This window comes from Sander lucioperca, chromosome 17 (assembly GCF_008315115.2).
Source record: "Sander lucioperca isolate FBNREF2018 chromosome 17, SLUC_FBN_1.2, whole genome shotgun sequence".
NCBI classification, from domain to species: Eukaryota; Metazoa; Chordata; class Actinopteri; order Perciformes; family Percidae; genus Sander; species Sander lucioperca.
In genome coordinates this window covers 20,012,045-20,035,359 of record NC_050189.1, presented here as the reverse complement: position 1 = coordinate 20,035,359, position 23,315 = coordinate 20,012,045, and the positions used below count along the sequence as shown (strand labels likewise).

Here is a 23,315-nt window from a genome sequence, read left to right as displayed (position 1 = left end):
ATAGAACTAAATAAAGAGTTAAAATTTAGGGTGAGAGCAAGTCTAGGGTTTAAAGAAGTTGTTGACTAACTCTCTCTCTCTCTTTTTGTCTGTTGCTATAGAAACGGAGAGGAGGAGTGGGACCCAAATGTCACCACTGTCAACACTGTGACAAATCCTTCACAACATCTGGATATTTAAAGATTCATCAGAGAGTTCACACTGGAGAGAATCTACACAGCTGTGATCAATGTGGGGCAGCTTTCACACGACAGAGTTCCCTAAAAAACCATCAACGCCTTCACACTGGACAGAATCTTCACAGCTGTGATCAATGTGGTGTAGCTTTCACACAACAGTGTGACCTAAAAAGACATCAACACATTCACACTGGAGAGAAGCCGTACAGCTGTGATCAGTGTGGGGCAGCTTTCACACGACAGAGTGACCTAAAAAAACATCAAGGCATTCACACTGGGGAGAATCTTCACAGCTGTGATCAATGTGGGGCAGCTTTCACACACCAGAGTAACCTAAAAATACATCAACTCATTCACACTGGAGAGAAGCCGTACAGCTGTGATCAATGTGGGAAAACTTTTTCTAATAGTAGTAAACTTAAAACCCATCAGCGCATTCACACTGGAGAGAAGCCGTACAGCTGTGATCAATGTGGGAAAATGTTTTCTAAGGGTGGTAACCTTAAAAAACACCAGCTCATTCACACTGCCTCGTTGTGAAGATGTTTCAGAGCCAAGCTGTTTCCTCCTGCTTCCTCCTCATGCCCTGATAGCTGTGTTGTTATATTCTGATCCAGTGTTTCCTCTATGTTGATTTGACCGTGGTGGCCCCCCACGGCGACATTTCTGCCCCCCATGGTATCAGAAATAGGGCTGCATTTTTAGAGTGCATGTCGGAGAATAGCGCGGACACACGAGGATAACTAGCCAGTTGAGATTGTGTGTGTACGTCCTTGAACTGTAAGTCGTATTACTTATGTTGTCAGTTCATTTAAGCCTGGTCTTTCAAATTTAAATTAAGTTAACTGGTGATTTTCAGACCTGCCACCACTGCTAAAAAAAATCCTAAAGGAAACACTGTTCTCTCCACATTGAAGGCTGATCAATTAAAAAAAATCCCATCACTGTTTAAGGTAATGTCAAATTGTTGAAATATTTAGTCTGTTGTCCCTTACGATGAACAAAAGAAGCAAACATTCATAACTGAGAAGTTTTAATCAGAACATGTCTGCTGCTGCTGCTTAAAAAATGACTTGAACAGTTAATGTGTTTAAACGGCATCTGTGCCGCCATCTTGAGACAGACAGCTGATCTTAAAGACTCAGAAACAGATTTTTGTACTGCTTTTGGATGTTCATGTGAAAGAAATGCTAAACTAAGCAACATGGAATAACATTTCACAGATGAAAAAGATGTTTTACAATATTTAACTATTACGAACGTTGAATATAATATCACAAAAGGTAACGTTAATCCTTCATCTAAAGGGATATTTCACTGCTGGAAAGATGAATATGTATTAAATTGGGTAATTTATGTTATAGGAATGTGAAACAATTTTAAAAGTTGGTGCCTTCTAGACCCAGAAAAACCAGAAAATGTATTTTTGCCTTATGTGGATGAAAGACAACCACTCGTTTTGGGTAAAGACAGTCCCACCCCCTATGGGCCGGTTGAAAACATGCAGAACTAGCTGGCTGTAGTCCACAGACTCTGGGCAAAATGCCTCAGATGACGCTAAATGACCATTTTTGCATCATCAGAGGTAGGGCTGCAGGATTATGGGCAAAATGATAATCACGATTATTCTGATCAATATATTGATCACGATTAATTCTCACGATTATTTGTTTTTTAACCAAAACAAACATTATTGTCACATAGGCTAATTATAACTGCTTTCACATCCATATTGTGCTACATTCCTCCTTTGTTGAAGGATACTATGAAGGAGCCATTTCAGCTGTTGTGCGACCGCTTTCCAAACATGCGCGTTTGCCGTGAAAAGATACAGGCAGCGCAATATTCTGTTCACGTTAACGGCGCATGTTAAAATCTGGTGCCAATAGGGCATCGGTGCCCGGTATCTACCGGACGAAATAGCAACGCGGATTACGGTGCCACTTAAATGTCTGCGTTGCTCTGATGCTCCAAAACAGACGTTACAGGCAACGGAAACATCGCTGCTTGTCACGCTAGTAAACACTAATAACACGTTACACAGCAGCTAACGTTAGCCTCCCGTTAGCTACAGTAAACACTAATAACACGTTACACAGCAGCTAACGTTAGCCTACCGTTAGCTACAGTAAACACTAATAACACGTTACACAGCAGCTAACGTTAGCCTACCGTTAGCTACAGTAGTAACTGGATACAACACGGCTAAAATGCTGACAGCTAAACGGTGTAGTGTGACTGGATTTCACTGTAGGATATCAAGAGCGGGATGTACAACAGTCTGCCGCTAAAGCTATGAGCTAACAGACTCAAACTAGCTGTGGTCTGAAAAACAACACAGACGGGACTAAATGTTGCGTTTACAGGTAAACTGGTAAACCTCGTGACGACTTATGACCGACTGCTATCTGTTGTGGAGTTTTCCTCACGTTACTCTGTCCTCTGTGACCGTCTACATCTAAACTAAGCTGCGCGGTGCAGGGAACCACTCTGATTGGCTCATGGAATTTGATCGTGGGAAGCCAAAATCGTGGTCGGGATTAAAATTCGATTAATTGTGCAGCCCTAATCAGAGGTTATTTTCCAGACCCACAATACAGAGATCTCTCTCTCAGGGGGACATGAGGGAGGGAAGCACGGTCATTCAAAAATACTACCAGGTTTCTTTTGATACAAAGCTTAATGCTAATCGGTGAAGTATCCCTTTAAGTTTAGGAAAAAGATCGTGTTTGGATTAAAACACTACCAAATAACACACATTCTTCTTCTTTGGATTAGGAAGACTAGTGGCTGCAATAGTGTATTGCTGCCCTCTACTGTTTGTTACTGACATTGTCTTAAATTATTAGTTTTTTATTATAAACTCCACAACTGCCTATACTCGTAACACTATAGTATAACAATATACAATATTTGTTCAACTTGGATCCCAAAATGTATCCGATCCGTGACTCCAAACCGTGACCCTGACCTTGAGTCTTGTGATCCTTGCACCCCTAGCTGTTACCATCTTATTTGTGTAAGATTAACAAGTAAAGGAACAAATGGGAACTAGAAAATGCAATTTCTGAAAGAATTGTGGTGGTGAATGCCAGAATCTTTGTGAAAACCATGTAAGTGGGGTTTAACAACAAATTAGTTCTTAAGAACGTTTAGTGAATGAGGCCCATTGTTCTCATCTTTAGAAACATATTACATTCTTCTTTACTTTTCTTTTGCCTGACAGGAAGTCAGTCTAATTTTCATTTTATGAATACATGTTTAAGGACTTTAGGATGCACAGAAACTCTCAAAATGTTGCAGCAATGTTCAAAATAGTAATTTCTCCGGGCTGCTTTCACATTTGGGCCTAGACGTGTCATGGCTGCTCTATAGGGCCCTCTTATTTGTTTTAGCCTTTGAACACATTTTTGACGCCCTTATATACTCCAAAACTCCCAAAAGTTGGCGCAAAAACCATAACGAGACTATACAGCGATTTGGTCCATGAGAGTTTAATAAGCACACCCTGATGCATGGAAGGCCATGCAAACATTCCTCTCATCATTACCGACATACTGGAAGTTGGCCATTTTTAATTGTATGCTCTCCAGTTATTGTTGTTTTGTAGTTTACCATCATATTATCTTCCTTTGTGGACTTTCATTTAATAATCTTTGTCTGACATTTCATATTCACTGTTTGTATTTTCTGTGACTGAATGTGGTTTTAAATCTGTTGAGGTCTGTTCAGACTGAAAGTAAAGACACTGATGATGTAATACACAGTCAGAAAATAGAAAGCAAACAGCTGATTTATTAATCTGACTTGTAGAATAACATCAATGATTGAATTGTTTTAAATGTTTTGGAATGTGGAACAATTAAATGCAAATAAATGAAATAAAACAAGGCCACATGCTGATTATTAGTGACTTGATTTGATGGATTTATTCTTCCTGTTGTGTCTGTGTTTAAACTCCTAATTAAAAGGTAAAGTTTCCATCCACTAAAAGTTCTGTTGTTGCTGCTGACAGACTCAGATTATTATTCTAAGAGTCTGACAACATTACCTACAGAGATAGAGCTTTTAGTTAAAGAGTAAGATCCTTTTAGTTTAACATGAAACAGCCCCGAAATCCCATCATAACTCACCAGACTCCATGTAAATCAGACTTTTAGCGTGTATAGCGCCAGCATATTTCCACCAGACTCCATGTAAATAATCAGGACTTTTAGCGTGTATAGAGCCAGCATATTTCCACATGTAAATGGGTGAATTAAGAGTTTATTTCAACCAAACCAGAGTGGTGATTGTTGGAACAGTGGAAAGATGAACCAAGACGGACTTTGATAGTTTTATTTTGTTTCTGTCCACTTTGAAATAAGTGTGTTTAATAATCATAACATTTCTGTTTTAATTAAATGGAGTCTGGTGAAAAATAAACTGCTGAAAATGAATCTATATTTTTTAATTTCTCCTTATACTTACACTTATACATTATTTTAGTTATTAAAATGCTGTACATTATTTAATACTCAAGTAAAGTACAAGTACCTGGAGTTAAGTCCAGTACTTGAGTAAATGTCCTCAGTTCCAGTCCACCACTAACTGATTAATTAACTGAATGTGTATCTGTTGTTTCCCTCCTGACCTCCAGGTGGTGACGTTCTTTCATTTTAAACTTTTAATCTGAAAAACCCTGACTGGGAGGAAACAGGAAGTCTGGTGTCTTCACTGTGATGTGTGTCTGGCGGTGGGATAGCTGTGTAGTTTGTTATTAGTGAGTTTTAAGAAGACAGAGCTCCAGGTAAACCCGCACACACTCAGGTAAACACTTTAATAACTGCTCTTTACACGGCAGTCACAGAGAAGAGAAGACAGAGCTGCGCATGCGTTAGCGTCCCATTCGGCTGCTTAATGCTAACGGAGCTGAGCAGAAGCTAGCTAGCTCTTTGTGGTTTAGCTTATTTAAAGCTAATGTACTTGCTCTTACTACTTGTTGTCTGGAGTTTGCACCTCCAGGGTTGAAAGCACTTCATTGGAAGTCTCTTTGGATAAAAGCGTCAGCTAAATGACATGTAATGTAATGTAATGTAGCAGGCTAGCTAGTAGTTCATATTCATGTTTTGTTGCATCAACGACGCTGAAGTTAGCTTCCCATTCGACCCTCGTTTGTTTTGGAGGGAAACGGTCCTTTGTTAGTTGTTCTCTCTCTCTCTCTCTAACAAAGAGAAAAAGATAGAAAGTATTAGTATGTGTGTGTCTGTCAGCTGCTCCCATTGTTGACCTTCTTCTAAAATATTAGAAAGCCAAGCCGTTCTAAATGTAGTGGAGCTTCATTATTTCTGAGAGCAGAAGTGTGGCCGAGTTTCCCTCTGATCAAAACAAACACAGATGATTATTACCGAGCTGTGGAGAGTCTCAGTAGCTGTTAGCTAAATTCACAAGTAAAAAAGTAAATATGCTCAGAGAACAATACAAATATAAAGTATGCTTTAGTGTTTGTGATATTTTAGAAGAAGGTGAACAATGTGAGCAGCTAACAGTGTTGGCTGTATCATTAAATGTCTTCTTCTGTTGTCGTGTTAAAGAGGAGTTAGAGCAGAGTGTCTGTTAAAACCTAGGCCACTGTTTTGAGGTAACTGTAATCTTACTGTAAGCTCTCTGGAAAAGATGAATGTTTTTTAAATCTATGAATTGGATAAATCTCCTGCTGAGAAACGGGTTTCAGGCCTTCACATTTGTTGGGGGAACTAACCTGTACACGTATTACATATGGATCTGAAAGTTCTCATCCCTTAAACCAGATATTTAAGTCTGTAAACTGGGTGAAAGGTTGAAAGTGAAGGCTAGTAAATGCTCTGTTTTTGGTCCACTTCCTGTGTCTGGGTCGGATCGCGTTCCCACCTGAACCGGGACCCCCGGGAGACAGGAAGACAGCTGTCTCCGAGATGACGTCATCTTTGGCCTTCTGTAGAAGTGGTGAACTTACAGCTCGCAGCACTTTAAGAAGATATAGTGTGGAGCTTTAGTTTGATATCTATTGTCGGCAGAATCCCTTTTTATTGAGTTTCCTGTTAGTGAAATGCTCTGAGTGAATTTAAGCTGGGCTTTTATTGTGAAGGGTAGACATCAAAAAGCCAGCGTTATGGTGGTGTTTGTTTTTCCCTTTAGATTTATTCCCAGTTTAATATAATGCTGTTTTCTCCAAACTACTCTGAGTTGATGTTGGAGCTAGGAAGGAAATGGAACCGTTTCCCAGCCGCTGCTTTGAGTGTTCAGACTGTTGTTGTAGTTGTGTGTGGATGTGAGGAAAACGAGAGGAGACAGCAGCTCCTGAAGATCTCTGCTGCTTTGATTGGCTGAACAGAATCCAGAGTGAGTCCAGCAGCCCCAGTGGAGCATCTGCTGGATTTCAGGACCAGAGAGGAATGGAGGAGGACAACAAGAACCAGGAGCAGCGGAGCAACGAGGTCCCCAGAAGACAAGCAGCAGACTGGGACTCTGATAGCAGCCATGTTCAGGTCAGTGTTCAGGACTCAACAACCACTCTAAAGTAACCAGGAAGAGAGTCGAGGCTCCGTGGATCATCCCTTCATTCTGTTGGTAGAGATCAAATGTGGAGAAAGGAAGTTGTAGGAGCCCATTGAGTTATTGTTTCTTTGTTCATAAAATGTCTGTAATATACATCGTGACCCCTTTATCGCCATCGCTGGGACTTCAACAAAACTGCAGGGCCGACGTAGTTTACTCCGTGTGTGTGTGTGTGTGTGTGTGTGTGTGTGTGTGTGTCGGACCTCTGCTCTCTGTCACTATGCAGAGAGGACAGATAAGCTTGTGCTTAAGGGCCCTGTTCATGTGGCACAGACATATTAATTGCATTTTGTGTCTGTTAAGAGGCACAAAGGCACTCTAAAACTTTCCCCAACAACAACTGTCATAGCTTAGCTTAGCTCAGGGGACGCTTATACACGTAGCTGCAGCTTCTCCGTGTTTGTTGTTGTTTGTTGTTTCACTGATTCGGGTCTGTTTTTTTCTATTGAAAGTACTCGTGTAGCTATAGCGATCAAGATTAACGTAAAAATTGGCTGGAGTTCTCCTTTAAAGCCTCTCTCACGGCAGCTCCCTGGTACCTCATTGGCTCGATGCTCTTGATCTTGCTCTCCCACCTTGTTTCTGCCCACATCTTTAAAGTGATGCTCACATGGTTCTTCAGTATGGTCCATCTTTGAGTGTCTTTTTTCTGTGTCTGTAGCTTTAAATGCTATTGAGGAGGAGAGAGGAGGTGCAAGGTGGAGGGTGGGGGTGTGGCCTTGACCAACTGGCACCTTGCTTGTTTGCAAGCCATGATGTCTCTCTCTCTCTCTCATGGGTGGGCCAAATTCACTGGGCGGGAAAAGCAGAGAAAGGGGAGGTAACCTTCCCCCTTATGACGTCATAAAGGGAAGATTCCAGATCGGCCCATCTGAGCTTTTATTTTCTCAAAGGCAGAGCAGGATACCCAGGGCTCGGTTTACACCTATCACCATTTCTAGCCACTGGGGGACCATAGGCAGGCTGGGGGAACTCATATTAATGTTAAAAAACCTCATAAAGTGACATTTTCATGCCATGGGACATTTAAAGATTTTTATGGCAAAATTCCATTAATTTCTATTGAAAGCCATGAATTACAGACAAAATATGCTTTAGGTTCAAGTAAGATCCATGTATCACACTGTTTAACATCCAAAACTCATTATTGCTTCATCCACCACTGATCATAACATCCAAAACAACAACATTCAACTGAAGACCATTACATCACAAACTTCAAACTGGCCCAACACAACCATTACACAGCCTAGTTCCCCCAAGTTAGTTTACAGTCTACATATCCATGCCTGCACCATATGTAGGGCCCTCCTCCAGCTCCTGCTTTTCCCCACAAAGACTGTTTTTGGACATCAGGCCCATATGACCGAGATGAAGCATTCGTGGGCATGCTGTGTGCTTGAGCAGGCTGTCACTGGACATCCAGTGATACACAGGGATGAGCTTCTTATGAATCATTCAAAAGATCAATATTTAGAACATTGGAGAAAGCAAACAAAGTAGACTAAATTGTTATTTGACAGATTATCTGCACACTGTCAGAGATACGAAGGAGAGACGGATCCTGACTAAATACAGGCTCAGTTACCACCAACTGGGTCAGAAAGAGATGATCATCCTCTTCCACTGTGAAAAATTCTTCACTAAGAGGTTTACACTTTGAAAAATAGCCCAAAAAATAAAACTTCCCAAAGTTAACACTGGAAAAGAAGCCGGAAGTTCTCCTAGGAGAGGGGACAGCAGCTCCACTGACAGCTAAATATGGTATTTCATCATCTGCTGTCTTAGTTTGTAATCCCCTGTGTTTTCTTGCTAATGACAACTAGTGGTGGTACGGTTCACAAAATCCACGGTTCGGTTCCTATCACGGTTTTAGGGTCACGGTTTTCGGTTCTGTACGGTTCTTGTTATTTTTTCTTTTAATCTTTAACACTCCAGAAATATACTTCAGCATATGATATGTAGCGTAATTATCCACAATGTAGGATACATTATTAAATAATTATATAGTTATATCATGTAATCATGCACAAACTGAATTTGACTTTAAGCCCATTATTGGGACCATCTCTGAGGAAAGCTAGGTGAGATTTTGATACAGCAAGAGGGAAGACAGTGATTATTTCAACATGCTTTTCATTTATTTGGGAAAAAAGGAGAATGTGTATTGCCATCTACAGGAACTAATGTGCCTTTTTAGCACATGAAGATTGAAATATTACAGAATAGCAATTGAAATAACTTGCATTTATCAAACTGCCAACTTCAGTGTAGCTCTTACAAAAATATATCCTTTAAAAGAAAGAGAGAGGAACTCTCTTAACGCTCTGTCTTTTGAATAAGTCAGAATACGTTAAACATAAAAACAGTTTACATTGTTAGTTAATTTCCTATCCTGGCCTGGGCTGGGACACACAGTCATACAGTTTGATAAAGGACTTATTGGACTTATCATTGCACTTACAATAATGAGCGTAGCTGTCAGGTCCTCCTGTATACGTCTCAGCTCCTTTTTTTTCCTGCATCCACCGTGTGTGTTTGTGTGTGTGTTTGTGAACTGAGCAGCCCCGCCCGCTGCAGAGACCTCACAGGATCTAAATTGCAGCCGCTTCAGCGACTATAGAGTGGAAAAAAAACGTTACAGTACATTGATGTTAAAATGTTTACACGTTGGCAGGACGGTCTGAAATGTTTTGCACGGTCTTTAGCTGTACGTTTTGTTGGTAACTTGTCCACACCTCTTCTTTCACGCAAAAGGGAAACACACTGTCTGAGGTCACATACGGGCACCTGACGGGCACGAGGCTACATTGCGCATGCGTTGAACCGTGCAGCACACACACGCTCTGAACCGAGACAAGCGGACCGAGCGGTTCGGATGTTTTTTCATGAACCGTACCACCCCTAATGACAACTAATTTCGTCTTCTCTGCGATGATTTTCGACGCACTTCTTTCGACATTCTAAACTACCGCAGAAATTACTTTCACGATTGGTTGGTGATAAAAAGGAAATGACCATATTTGGATCCGACAGCATTGCACAGGAGAGAGAGAGAGCTTTCCAACGGTATATGTGATGACAGGGTGGAGACAGCGATCGCGGAGCAGCAGGATGATTTAGAACGACAACTTTTGTTGAATTTAGGAGAAATCTACAAATGCAAACAGACAAAGTGTAGTAAAATAAAGACCTAAATGTGTACTTCAGACTTTTTTTCACCACGTCTGAAAGAAGACATGTTATTGAATACAAATGGCCCAAAATCTCAAAATTGACCGTGAAAAAACCCCAATGTTTTTGCCTGCCGTGTCTCGCCTTAAAGAATGAAAAACACCCAGAAAGTATGAATGGTTTGTGTTATTTTAAAGTTGTCATGGAATTTCTAACAAAGTAAAACTGAAGCGAGTTTTGAACATTGTCCCCATTCATTTGAAGTCGGGGAAAATGTTTTGAATATTTATGAAATTATAAAAGTTATGAAGAGTACATTTTCTTCCATAATAACATGTCTGCAACTGGCACACATTTTCCTTCATTTTGTCATAAATTATTGTATGAAGATTTAAAATTGTGAGTGAGAGCAAGTCCAGGGTTTAAAGGTTATACTATGGTCTGGGTGAATACTCGATTCTGATTGGCTGCAGGGTGTCCATAAAAAAGTGATGTAGGACACCTACTAAAGGAGTTCTGGTGAAACTGACTGTTTCCTGTTCTAAATTAATGTGCTACATTAAAACAAAAAGGAAATGTGAATCTGTTATTTTTAACACTGTGTGCTGCTTCAGTGCCTCGTCCTCTGGATTTGCTAGCATAGCGTTAGCTTTCTGGCTCGTAGCTAAACTGAAGGGTTCTATCAGCTGAGCGGACTATAAATATCTCTGGTTGCTAAGGGTAACAAGTCGTATCTAAGGTCCTTCCTATTTCCTGGAGGAGTAAACAACGTTTGCATTGCATAAGAAACTGATCGATGGGAATGATTGTTCCAGGTATTAGTCAAACTGTAAGGCGTAACCAGAGGGACCAGGGTTTGTAAAAACTTTATATTTCGATTGTAAAACCAATTAAAATATAAACTAATGTTTTAAAAATGTTATTTGGCAAGTGACCATGGTATAAGCGGGTTAATGTCCTTCGAGGTGTCCATTGTCAGGTATTAATGGATGACGGCGAGGCGTGAACCCTCCGACGCGCAGCGTTGGGCATTAACCCTTACTTCACTAACTCTCTCTCTCTGTTTGTCTGTTGCTATAGAAATGGAGAGGAAGAAAGTGACTCAAACGTCAACACTGTGACAAATCCTTCACATCATCAAAATATTTAACGATTCATCAGAGAGTTCACACTGGAGAGAAGCCCTACAGCTGTGATCAATGTGGGGCAGCTTTCACACGACAGAGGGACCTAAAAATACATCAACGCATTCACACTGGAGAGAAGCCTTACAGCTGTGATCAATGTGGGGCAGCTTTCACACAACAGGGTCACCTAAAAACACATCAACGCATTCACACTGGAGATAAACCTTACAGCTGTGATCAATGTGGGAAAACTTTTACTTGGAGTGGCAGCCTAGAATGCCACCGACGTGTTCACACTGGAGAGAAGCCGTACAGCTGTCATCAATGTGGGGAAACATTTTCTGTGAGTGGTAGCCTTAAAAAACATCAACGCATTCACACTGGAGATAAACCTTATAGCTGTGATTTATGTAGTAAAACCTTTTCTAGGAGTGATAACCTAGAAAGCCACCGACGTGTTCACACTGGAGAGAAGCCATACTGGTGTGATGAATGTGGGAAAACTTTTACTCGGAGTGGTAACCTAGAAAGCCACCGACGTGTTCACACTGGAGAGAAGCCGCACAGCTGTGAACAATGTGGAAAAACTTTTTCTCACAGTAGTAGCCTTAAATATCACCACCAGCGCATTCACACTGCATCATTGTGAACATGTTTCAGAGCTAAGCTGTTTCCTCCTGCCTCCTCCTCATGCCCTGATAGCTGTGTTGTTATATTCTGATCTTCTCTCCACATTGAAGGCTGACCAGCAGTAACTTTATCTTCTGAACAGCATGGATATTATCCTGGCTACGACTACATATTACACTCCCTCCCTTTTTTGAAGAGATTAATTTCACTCAAAATTTGCTTTTTTTTCCCTGTAATACAATATTTTGAGTTCAGGGTTCAACTGCTGGCGCTATTTAACTAATGCTGCAACCAAGGAGTATTTGTTGTTAATTAAAAAAAATCCCATCACTGTTTACTATGGTGATGTCAAATTGCTGAAATATTTAGTTTATTGTCCTTTAAGACGATGAAAAGAAGCAAATCTTCATAACTAGAAATCATTAATCAGAACATGTCTACTGCTGCTGCTTAATAAATGACTTGAACAGTTAATAGGCTCGTTCGAGATGAGCCAGATCTGCACAGAATCAATCACCGGCGATCGCCGCACAATGCATGCCGGTTAGATTTGTGTCCGACTTGATCCTGACTTGCTCTGACGTCATGCACACGTGGGCAACGATAACCTCACGAGATCAAGGCGGCTGCAGTTTTTAGAGCCAGGCGCCGCAGATAGTTTCAGAATGGACTCAACATGACGGTTTATATAAACATTTTATTGATTTTGATTTGGAGGGATGTTAACTGCTATTTGTCTGATTTAAAGGCTTATTCTGTACAGAACTCATGTTGTGTGGCTGATAGTTACGTTTAGAAGTCAGAGAGACTAAATCTGATCAGATTACGGATCATCTACATTGTGTTGTTAATTAAAATCAGCAACAGATCACATGTAGAGCATTTTAACAGCTACTCTATCATAATTAAAATAACTGGAGACTGTGTAGGAGCTGATATATGGGTCTGATAACATTTTATTAAATCGGAATCGGACCACAGTGTTTCTGTCACTTCCTGTTCAGCCTGAAGGCTGCTGGAATCAGCTGGAAACTGTCCGACTTGACAGCGGATTTTTGTCCCCGCCCCCGGCTGCTGCCGCCTGCTCTCATCCACCTTACAGGTTCATCTCCAACGAGCCTACTGTGTTTAAACTGCGTCTGTGCCGCCGCCATTTTGAGACAGACAGCTGATCTTAAAGACTCAGAAAAAGATTTTTGTACTGCTTTTGGATGTTCATGTAAAAGAAATGCTAAACAAAGCAACATGGAATAACATTTCACAGATGAAAAAGATGTTTTATAATATTTAACTATTACGAAAGTGCTGAATTTAATATCACAAAAGGTAACAATAATCCTTCTTTTAAGCTAATAATAAGTTAAGTGACTGTCCTGATACTGAATTAAGCTAATGTTAGCTTGTGTCAGGTAAAGTATTTGTTATTTCAGTAATTAGTAATGCCTCAGCTGAGTGTGTTACTGAACAGTTTCTTTAATTGTGGATAGACCAGCTGGTTGTATTTTGGGGGAGGTTTGCGAGCTTTTGGCTAATTCTGGCATTTTTAACCCATGTATAAACATTTGTTTTATTAATTTGCTCTGTCTCTTCTTAAATAAACTGAATAGAATTGAACTTTCACATTAAGTTTCTTACTTTTTTTACAGGAGTATTCTTCTTTATGACACTCTTATGACTCCATATCATCCTTCAGTTTATCACAAACATTCAACATCAACACACATCTGGAGATACATGGTTTTTATTGGACAGGAAGGGAAAAATCACTTATGGAAAAAAAGATCTCAAGATCAGTTTATTATAACTGTATGTCTCACATTTGGAATTCTGCAGAAAAGTCCAAAAAGGCTAAATTGCTAAAGCTGAACTAGATTGCCGGCTTTAATGCATAAGAAGTTAAAGCAGTGAGAAAAGATGGAATGGTTTAAATTAGTAAAAATGTCTAAAAATGTTAAATAAAAGCAAGAATGTATTATTCCAAAGTGGAATATTAGGGTTTTCTGAAAAGCTATCAATACATTGAATTACAGGCTTCAATGTGTAAGAAGAAGGTGAAGTTGTAGGAAAATGTGCAAAGGTGGAAACAGTTCTAACTAATGTGAATGTCTTTAAAAGATTAATAATACTAACATCGTACAAATGTTTGTGTTAAAGCCAATGCTAAAGTGATTTGCTGGTTTTAATTTGAATGAATATACAGTATATTCAATATTTTCAAAAAGTACAAATAGAATTTACAAGTTTTAAAAAGATTCTTAATAAATTAAAGATGCAGAACATTTTAAGGTTTGAAGGCAGCTAGATAGAAAGGCCGACAGACAAGATATCATGAAGCTGAATACAACTGTAATAGCTAAATGTTTTGTGAACAGTTTAAAGTTTGAATGATGTCTGAAGTTATAATTATGTGGGAGGAGAAGCATTCAAGTCATAGTATAGCATGTTGGAAAAAAGTCATAGTATAGTATTAAAAAAAAGTCATAGTATAGTATTAAAAAAAAAGTCATAGTATAGTACGTCGGAAAAGTAATTAAAAAAACACAGTATATAGTATGTTGAAAAAGGTAATCAAAAGTATTAGTGTTGTATGTTGAATAAAGTCATAGTATAGCATGTTGAAAAAAGTGATAAAAAGTCATAATATAGTATGTCGAAAAATGTCATAGTATAGTATTTAAAAAAAAGTCATAGTATAGTCTGTCGTAAATTTTTGGGGAAAAAGGTCTTAGTATGGTATGTCGAAAAAATGTCATACTATAGTATGTTGAAATTTGTGAATAAAATGTCCAATAAAAGTCATAGAATTGTATGTGGAACAAAGTCATAGTATAGTATGTCGAAAAAAGTAATATAATTGTATGTCGGAAAAATTAATAGTACAGTGTGTCGAAAATTTAGAAAAAAGTCTATGTATGTAGAAAAAGTCATAGTATAATATGTCGAAAAAAAAGTCATAGTACAGTATGTCAAAAAAATAATGCAAAAAAGGTCATACTATAGTATGTTGAAAAAATGTCATAGTATACTATGTCGGAAAAAAGTGATAAAAAAAATCACAGTAAAGTATGTCGAAAAAGTAATCAAAAAGTCATAGCATAGTATGTCCAAAAATGTCATAGTATAGTATTAAAAAAAAAAAAAGTCATAGTATAGTATGTCGAAAAAATGTCATACTATAGTATGTCAAAAATTTTGAAAGAAATGTCACGAGAATGTCCAAAAAACGTCATAGAATTTTATGTTGAATAAAGTCATAAAAAGTCATAGAAGAGAATAGAATGCCTTTTATTGTCATTATACACATATACAACGAGATTGAAGCAACTCCTCTTCCAGTGTCAACATGTACGTAAGAGAAATATAACAACATGGAATAAAATAAGTAGTGCAAGAGAAAAAAAGGGGGGGGTAAGGTGCACAGTTCTGAAATGCTATATACATATACAAAAATAGAAAGATAAATATGGTTTGTATACAGTGTGATACACAGTGTGAAATAATGATGTTGCACAGTAATGAAATTGCACAGAATTATCAGTGTTATCAAAAGCATTACATATTAAATATTGCACAGTAGGTGGGTAGTGGCATGTGTGAGTTCTAAGTGGTTATGTCTTTTGGGAAGAAACTGTTGTTGAATCTGGTAGTCCTTGTTCTGATGCAGCTGTAGCTCCTCCCTGAGGGCGACAGGTCTAACAGATCAGAGCAGGGTGGGAGCTGTCCTTGGTGATGTTCTCTGCTCTACTGAGGCAGCGGGAGGTGTAGATGTCTGTCAGGGAGGGGAGAGGGCAGCCACTGATCTTCTGAGCTGCCTTAACTACTCTCTGGAGCCTCTCCCTGTCTGCCACGGTGCAGCTGCCGTACCATACTGTGATACAGTACGTCAGCAGGCTCTCCATGGACGAGTGGTAGAAGGTCAGCAGCAGGTTGGAGTCCAGGTCCTGCTTCCTGAGGACTCTCAGGAAGTGTAGCTGCTGTTGAGTCTTCTTGATGACCGCTGTGATGTTGTCTGTCCAGGAGATGTCAGCGGAGATAAGGACGCTGAGAAACCAGAAGGTGTGGACCCTCTCCACACACTCTCCGTTGATGTACAGGGGGGCTAGGTCGGTGCTGTTCCTCCTGAAGTCCACAATGATCTCCTTTGTTTTCTTGGTGTTCAGAGCCAGGTTGTTCTCTGAACACCAGGCTGCCAAGTTCAGGACCTCCTCTCTGTAGGCTGGCTTGTCTCAAAAAAATAGTTTAAACACCAAGGTGGTTCATATTTTTTTACTTTATCATTTCAAGAATTCATGGTAAGAAAATGTGTTTCATAGTTTATTAAACAGATGTTTTCATTTGTCTTCAGGGTCACATCAACCACATCCTGGGCCTCTGACAGCCGGCCAATCACAGTCCTCTCCTAAATAGTCATAGTATAGTTTGTCAAACATTTTGGAAAAAGTCATATCGTATAGGATGTCGAAAAAAGTCAAAAAAAGTAATTGTATAGTATGTCGAAATTTTTTTTTTTAAAAGTCATAATATAGTATGTCGGAAAATGTCATAGTATAGTAACGTGTTTATATTAATAATAGTCTCTATATGTGTTTGTGTGTGTTCAGGCCATAGAGAGAGGTCTGGTGTTTGAGGTGTCTACTCTGCAGCCATCAAAGACTCCACCAGGAGGCGCTACACCATCACCAACGCTGTGTGTCTGATGGAGACGTGGAAAGGGAAGGGACGTCCTCTTCTGTCCCAACACACTTCCTGTCCCTGTGACAGGACGTCCTGATTGGCTCTGTCTTGACTCACCTCTTTGTGTTTCAGAGTGTGATCCTGTCCAGTGCCGCGGAGAAGGTTGGTGATGATATATGCAGCATGTTCAGTCTGAAGTCATAAATAATAATATAATAATATAATAATGTCTGAGTGTCCTCAGCCTCTGGAGCTCAGAGGGCCCTATGACATCACCAACCTGTATCCTTCCTATTGGTTCAGACACAAACTGTAGTCTTCAACAAAAACTACAGTACTACAGTACTCGTTTCCTCCACCTGTGGATCCGTTGTTCTACACGCAGGTAAATCCTGTTATTGGGAATAAAGCTGGATGATAGAAAATGAATTTGTTTCTGAAACATATTTGATTGTGTGGTGTTTGTTGTTGTCAGAAACCAGGAAGACGGCGAGCGGGATCATCTACGCGGTGAAGAGCTGCAGCCATTGGCCGCCTGCAGACTGTAAGCCCCGCCTCCATCCCTTGAGACAGAACAGCAGCTGGTTAATGAGTGATAAATGTTCCAGCTGTGCTTCTGTGTTTCTACCTGAACAGGTGAAGCTCCCGCAGCCAAGAGAGCCAATTATGGAGCTAAATCAGGGCCAAATGTTTTGTTAATTTGAAAAAAATATATATAGTTGAAAAACTAAAACTTGAAATTGAAAATGTAAGTTTTGGTCTAAAACTTGAAAAAATAAAACCATGTATTCAAACTAAATCAGTGTGCGGTACAAATGCTGCACTCTGATTGGTCAGCACCGAAGCAGGTAATGATGTCATCACAAATAGAGCTCTGCAGTACATTCAGTCAGAAATATAAAAATATTAATCTTCAAACAGGAAGATTTCAGAACCAATCAACAAAGCCTTTTCCACATGACTGGTTGTAGAAACTCAGTCCCTTTTAGAGAACTAACAACCATCTGAATGGATCAACATCTCAAACAGTTTAATCATCAGAATTCATTCCATTAATAGAAGACATATACATCTACTAATAGGAAGATTTCAGACCCTTAATCAAACTCTCTTAAACATCATTAAGAACTCATTTCAACTGGTTTTTAACTTTAGTCCCTTTTAGACAAAAAACAAACCATCTGAACGTACTTTAGATTTTTAAGAATCAACATTTTGTTTCTGGAAACAATCTAATGATTCATTATTCAATGTTGTCAACATAAATAAATCCAGCTTAACTCTGAGTGTGTAGAGGAGACAACATTAAAAACAGTGTAAGAGCCCTTTAGTGGTAGCATTGGTTAGCTGATAGAAAACCGATGGTGTGTTAAAGGACGCGTGGACATCTGAGAACTGGATTGATCAGCAGGAGTATTAAAACCATCTGATTGGTCCTTTCAGCGGCAAGGTCATGATGACGTCCTGCAGGAGAGGACTGTGATTGAAAGGGGAGTTTGAGGGGGAATGACATGCATTTTCGACATACTATACTATGACTTATATATATATATGTATATATATATACATATATATATATATAGAGAGAGAGAGAGAGAGAGAGAGATAGATATATATATTCATTCAAATTAATTATATATTCATTCAAATTAAAGCCGGCAAATCAGTTTAGCATCAGCTTTTACAAAAAATGTAATACAATGTGAGAATTATTCATCTTTTGAAAGACCTTCTTTTTACACATTGAAGCCTGCAATTCAATGTAGTGACAGCTTTTTAGAAAACCCCCTTCATCTTAAGCATTAAAGCCAGCAATCTAGTTAAACTTTAGCAATTTAGCTTTTCAGCATTCACAAGCATTTTCTGCAGGAAATGCCTCTCTTCTTACTTTTCAAAAGACAGTTTTTCCCTTCCTGTCCAATAACAACCATGTATCTCCAGATGTGTGTTGATGTTGAATGTTTGTGATAAACTCAAGGATGATATGGAGTCATAAGAGTGTCATAAAGAAGAATACACATGTAAATAAAGTAAGAAACTTAATGTGAAAGTTCAATTCTATTCAGTTTATTTAAGAAGAGGACAGAGCAAATTAATAAAATGAATAATTATACATGAGTTAAATGACAGAATTAGACAAAAGCTTGCAATCTTCCCCCCGAATACAACCAGCTGTTCTCATGTGTCTAATCCACTGAAGAAGCTTGTTGGATACCATATACATACATATATACATACATTATATATATACATATTAGGGCTGTCAAACGATTAATTTTTTTTAATCGCGATTAATCGCATATTTTATCACATGATTAAAATTCTATTATTTTGCATTTCAGATCAGTTTTTAAGTACATATCAACAATGGAAAGCATATATCTTGCGTGTATCTTGACTGGGAATCAAATGAATGCAAAGAAAGTGACTTTATGAACTTGATTTTAAGATTTGTCATTATTTATTTACTGTAAACAAAAGACAAATGTGTGAATCTGTCATTATTGCACAATTCCTCCAAGTAATTAACTAAAAAACTGAAAATCTCTATCCTTACTAGAGTCAATATAGTGTGTAGTAAGTCCTAAATAGGGCTGTCAAATGATTACTTTTTTTTAAATTTCTGCGATTAATGCAATTAATGTGATTAAAAAAAATGAATCGCATCGCGGCGGCCCTTAATCGCATCGCGATTAACAGCGTTAATGCTGACCCTTGTGTTGACTTCGGGTCACATTGACCGGTTTGAAATTTTTGTTTTATATCAGAAAATATGGGACGTAGAAATAAGCGCTGAAAATGTGTAGAAGAAAAATTTTACAATTTAACACAACGGAAAAAGCAAAAACAAATTGTGAAAAAAAAGGCGTAAAAACATAAAAAAAAAAGTTGAACCCTGAACTCAAAATATTTTATTACAAGAATAAAAGCTAATTTTGAGTGAAATTAATCCCTTCAAAAGGAAGGGAGTGTAATATGGAGTCGTAGCCAGGATAACATCCATGCTGTTCAGAAGATAAAGTTACTGCTGGTCAGCCTTCAATGTGGAGAGAAGATCAGAATATAACAACACAGCTATCAGGGCATGAGGAGGAGGCAGGAGGAAACAGCTTGGCTCTCAAACATGTTCACAATGAGGCAGTGTGAATGAGCTGGTGGTGATATTTAAGATTACTACTATGAGAAAAAGTTTCCCCACATTGATCACACCACTACGGCTTCTCTCCAGTGTGAACACGTCGGTGGCTTTCTAGGTTACCATTCTGAGAAAATGTTTTACCACATTGATCACACCAGTACGGCTTCTCTCCAGTGTGAATGCGCTGGTGGGTTTTAAGGTGACTACTCACAGAAAAAGTTTTCCCACATTGTTCACACCAGTACGGCTTCTCTCCAGTGTGAACACGTCTGTGTTTTTCAAGGCTACCACTCCGAGTAAAAGTTTTCCCACATTGTTCACAACAATACGGCTTCTCTCCAGTATGAATGCGTTGATGTGTTTTTAGGTTACTCTGGTGTGTGAAAGCTGCCCCACATTGATTACAGCTGTAAGGCTTCTCTCCAGTGTGAATGCGTTGATGTGTTTTTAGGTGATTCTGTAGTGTGAAAGCCGCCCCACATTGATCACAGCTGTATGGCTTCTCTCCAGTGTGAATGCGTTGATGTGTTTTTAGGTGACTCTGTAGTGTGAAAGCTGCCCCACATTGATTACAGCTGTACGGCTTCTCTCCAGTGTGAATGCGTTGATGTCTTTTTAGGTGACTCTGTAGTGTAAAAGCTGCCCCACATTGATCACAGCTGTACGACTTCTCTCCAGTGTGAATGCGTTGATGGTTTTTAAGATTACCTTGTTGTGTGAAAGCTGCCCCACATTGATCACAGCTGTATGGCTTCTCTCCAGTGTGAATGCGTTGATGGTTTTTTAGATTACTCTGTAGTGTGAAAGCTGCCCCACATTGATCACAACTGTGTAGATTCTCTCCAGTGTGAACTCTCTGATGAATCTTTAAATATGTTGATGTTGTGAAGGATTTGTCACAGTGTTGACAGTGGTGACATTTGAGTCCCTTTCTTCCTCTCCGTTTCTATAGCAACAGATAAACAGAGAGAGAGAGTTAGTGAAGTAAGGGTTAATGCCCAACGCTGTGCGTCGGAGGGTTCACGCCTCGCCGTCGTCCATTAATACCTGACAATGGACACCTCGAAGGACATTAACCCGCTTATACCATGATCACTTGCCAAATAACATATTTTTAAAACATCAGTTTATATTTTAATTAGTTTTGCAATCAAAAAATAAAGTTTTTACAAACAATAACTCTGTTTCCCTGTTTACGCCTTATGGTTTGACTAATACCTGGAACAATCATTCCCATCGATCAGGTTCTTATGCAATGCAAACGTTGTTTACTCCTCCAGGAAATAGGAAGGACCTTAGATACAACTTGTCACCCTTAGCAACCGGAGATATTTATAGTCCGCTCAACTGATAGAACCCTTCAGTTTAGTTACGAGCCAGAAAGCTAACGCTATGCTAGCAAATCCAGAGGACGAGGCACTGAAGCAGCACACAGTGTTAAAAATAACAGATTCACATTTCCTTTTTGTTTTAATGTAGCGCATTAATTTAGAACAGGAAACAGTCAGTTTCACCAGAACTCCTTTAGTAGGTGTCCTACATCACTTTTTTATGGACACCCTGCAGCCAATCAGAATCGAGTATTCACCCAGACCATAGTATAACCTTTAAACCCTGGACTTGCTCTCACTCACAATTTTAAATCTTCATACAATAATTTATGACAAAATGAAGGAAAATGTGTGCCAGTTACAGACATGTTATTAAGGAAGAAAATGTACTCTTCATAACTTTTATAATTTCATAAATATTCAAAACATTTTCCCCGACTTCAAATGAATGGGGATAATGTTCAAAACTTGCTTCAGTTTTAGTTTGTTAGAAATTCCATGACAACTTTAAAATAACACAAACCATTCATACTTTCTGGGTATTTTTCATTCTTTAAGGCGAGACACAACAGGCAAAAACATCGGGTTTTTTTTCACTGGTCAATTTTGAGATTTTGGGCTATTTGTATTCAATAACATGTCTTCTTTCAGACTTGTGGTGAAAAAAAGTCTGAAATACACATTTAGGTCTTTATTTTACTACACTTTGTCTGTTTGCGTTTGTAGATTTCTCCTAAATTCAACAAAAGTTGTTCTAAATCATCACGCTGCTCCGCGATCGCTGTCTCCACCCTGTCATCACATATACCGTTGGAAAGCTCTCTCTCTCTCCTGTGCAATGCTGTTGGATCCAAATATGGTCATTTCCTTTTTATCACCAACCAATCGTGAAAGTAATTTCTGTGGTAGTTCAGAATGTCGAAAGAAGTGCGTCGAAAATCATCTCAGAGAAGACGAAATTAGTTGTCATTAGCAAGAAAACACAGGGGATTACAAACTAAGACAGCAGATGATGAAATGCCATATTTAGCTGTCAGTGGAGCTGCTGTCACCTCTCCTAGGAGAACCTCCGGCTTCTTTTCCAGTGTTAACTTTGGGAAGTTTTATTTTTTTGGCTATTTTTTCAGTGTAAATCTTAGTGAAGATACTTTTTTCACAGTGGAGGAGGATGTTCATCTCTTTCTGACCCAGTTGGTGGTAACTGAGCCTGTATTTAGTCAGGATCCGTCTCTTCTTCGTATCTCTGACAGTGTGCAGATAATCTGTCAAATAACAATTTAGTCTACTTTGTTTGCTTTCTCCAATGTTCTAAATATTGGTCTTTTGAGTGATTCATAAGAAGCTCATCCCTGTGTATCACCGGATGTCCGGTGACAGCCTGCTCAAGCACATGCAGCATGGAGGCACTCAGAATGCCAACGAATGCCTCAACTCGGTCATATGGGCCTGATGTCCAGAAACAGTCTTTGTGGGGAAAAGCAGGGTTGAGGCTGCAGCCAGTATGGCTATTTCTATATTTAATGAGGGTACCTCTGCCATGCTGGCTGTGATGGAGAAAGTTTGGCTTCACAGCACAGCCTGTCAATGCAATGAAGGATGACAACATGGTTAGGATCTCAAAAGTCAATAGTGTCCATTCCGCCAGGGCAAAGACACCAGCAGGAGATGGAGGAGGGCCCTACATATGGTGCAGGCATGGATATGTAGACTGTAAACTAACTTGGGGGAACTAGGCTGTGTAATGGTTGTGTTGGGCTAGTTTGAAGTTTGTGATGTAATGGTCTTCAGTTGAAAGCCATGTTGACGTGTTGTTTTGGATGTTATGATCAGTGGTGGATGAAGCAATAATGAGTTTTGGATGTTAAACAGTGTGATACATGGACCTTACTTGAACCTAAAGCATATTTTGTCTGCAATTCATGGCTTTCAATAGAAATAAGTGGAATGTTGCCATAAAAATCTTTAAATGTCCCATGGCATGAAAATGTCACTATATGAGGTTTTTTAACATTAATATGCGTTCCCCCAGCCTGCCTATGGTCCCCCAGTGGCTAGAAATGGTGATAGGTGTAAACCGAGCCCTGGGTATCCTGCTCTGCCTTTGAGAAAATGAAAGCTCAGATGGGCCGATCTGGAATCTTCCCTTTATGTAGGTTACCTCCTGTGAGAAAGAGAGACACATCATGGCTTGCAAACAAGCAAGGTGGCAGTTGGTCAAGGCCTGACTTGCCATCAAAGACCATGAGCCTCCTTGAGATTATCACTTTTATGCATGATATGGATCTATCGGAGATCCACCCCAACTTTTGGACTGCTCTCAGGATTGCACTTGCTCTGCCAGTCACTGTGGCTCCAGCAGAGGAGCTTTTCCAAACTAAAGTTTATTTATTTTTTATTAATAAAATGATGCCGACGGCTCCTCCGACGGACCATGGCACGGAACACACCGAACAGACTCGAGTCACCGACCTCGCCAGGCTGTCAG

At 39.3% G+C, this 23,315-nt stretch overlaps 4 protein-coding genes and 1 long non-coding RNA gene across 9 annotated transcripts in view; 4 read left to right on the top strand and 1 right to left on the bottom strand.

The window, feature by feature from the left end:
* The window catches only part of LOC116034899 (gastrula zinc finger protein XlCGF49.1-like), a 390,500-nt gene extending 389,728 nt beyond the window's left edge, over positions 1-772 (top strand). For 4 of the 5 annotated variants that reach the window (XM_035993966.1, XM_035993968.1, XM_035993967.1 and 1 more), the window contains one exon: positions 102-771. In XM_035993966.1, coding sequence (XP_035849859.1) covers positions 102-719 — 618 coding nt within the window. In that variant the 3' untranslated portion in view covers positions 720-771. Of the gene's footprint in view, positions 1-101 lie in introns of all 5 variants that reach the window. The other variant, XM_035993970.1, reaches the window with a different exon arrangement.
* The window catches only part of LOC116034141 (hemicentin-1-like), a 1,482,957-nt gene that overhangs the window by 1,148,067 nt on the left and 311,575 nt on the right, over positions 1-23,315 (top strand). The window lies entirely within an intron of this gene.
* The window catches only part of LOC116064544 (zinc finger protein 239-like), an 893,026-nt gene continuing 874,409 nt past the window's right edge, over positions 4,699-23,315 (top strand). The window contains exons 1-2 of the mRNA XM_035993954.1: positions 4,699-4,988; positions 6,532-6,685. Of these exons, the coding sequence (XP_035849847.1) occupies positions 6,593-6,685 (93 nt within the window). The 5' untranslated portion in view covers positions 4,699-4,988; positions 6,532-6,592. The remainder of the gene's footprint in view (positions 4,989-6,531; positions 6,686-23,315) is intronic.
* On the top strand, positions 16,491-17,018 carry LOC116034905. Its single transcript, XR_004101241.2, has 3 exons — positions 16,491-16,522; positions 16,605-16,745; positions 16,836-17,018. It is a non-coding gene; the product is annotated as an uncharacterized LOC116034905 (long non-coding RNA).
* Positions 19,390-23,315, bottom strand: part of LOC116034901 (zinc finger protein 436-like) — a 90,770-nt gene continuing 86,844 nt past the window's right edge. The window contains exon 9 of the mRNA XM_035993877.1: positions 19,390-20,445. Within this exon, the coding sequence (XP_035849770.1) occupies positions 19,573-20,445 (873 nt within the window). The 3' untranslated portion in view covers positions 19,390-19,572. The remainder of the gene's footprint in view (positions 20,446-23,315) is intronic.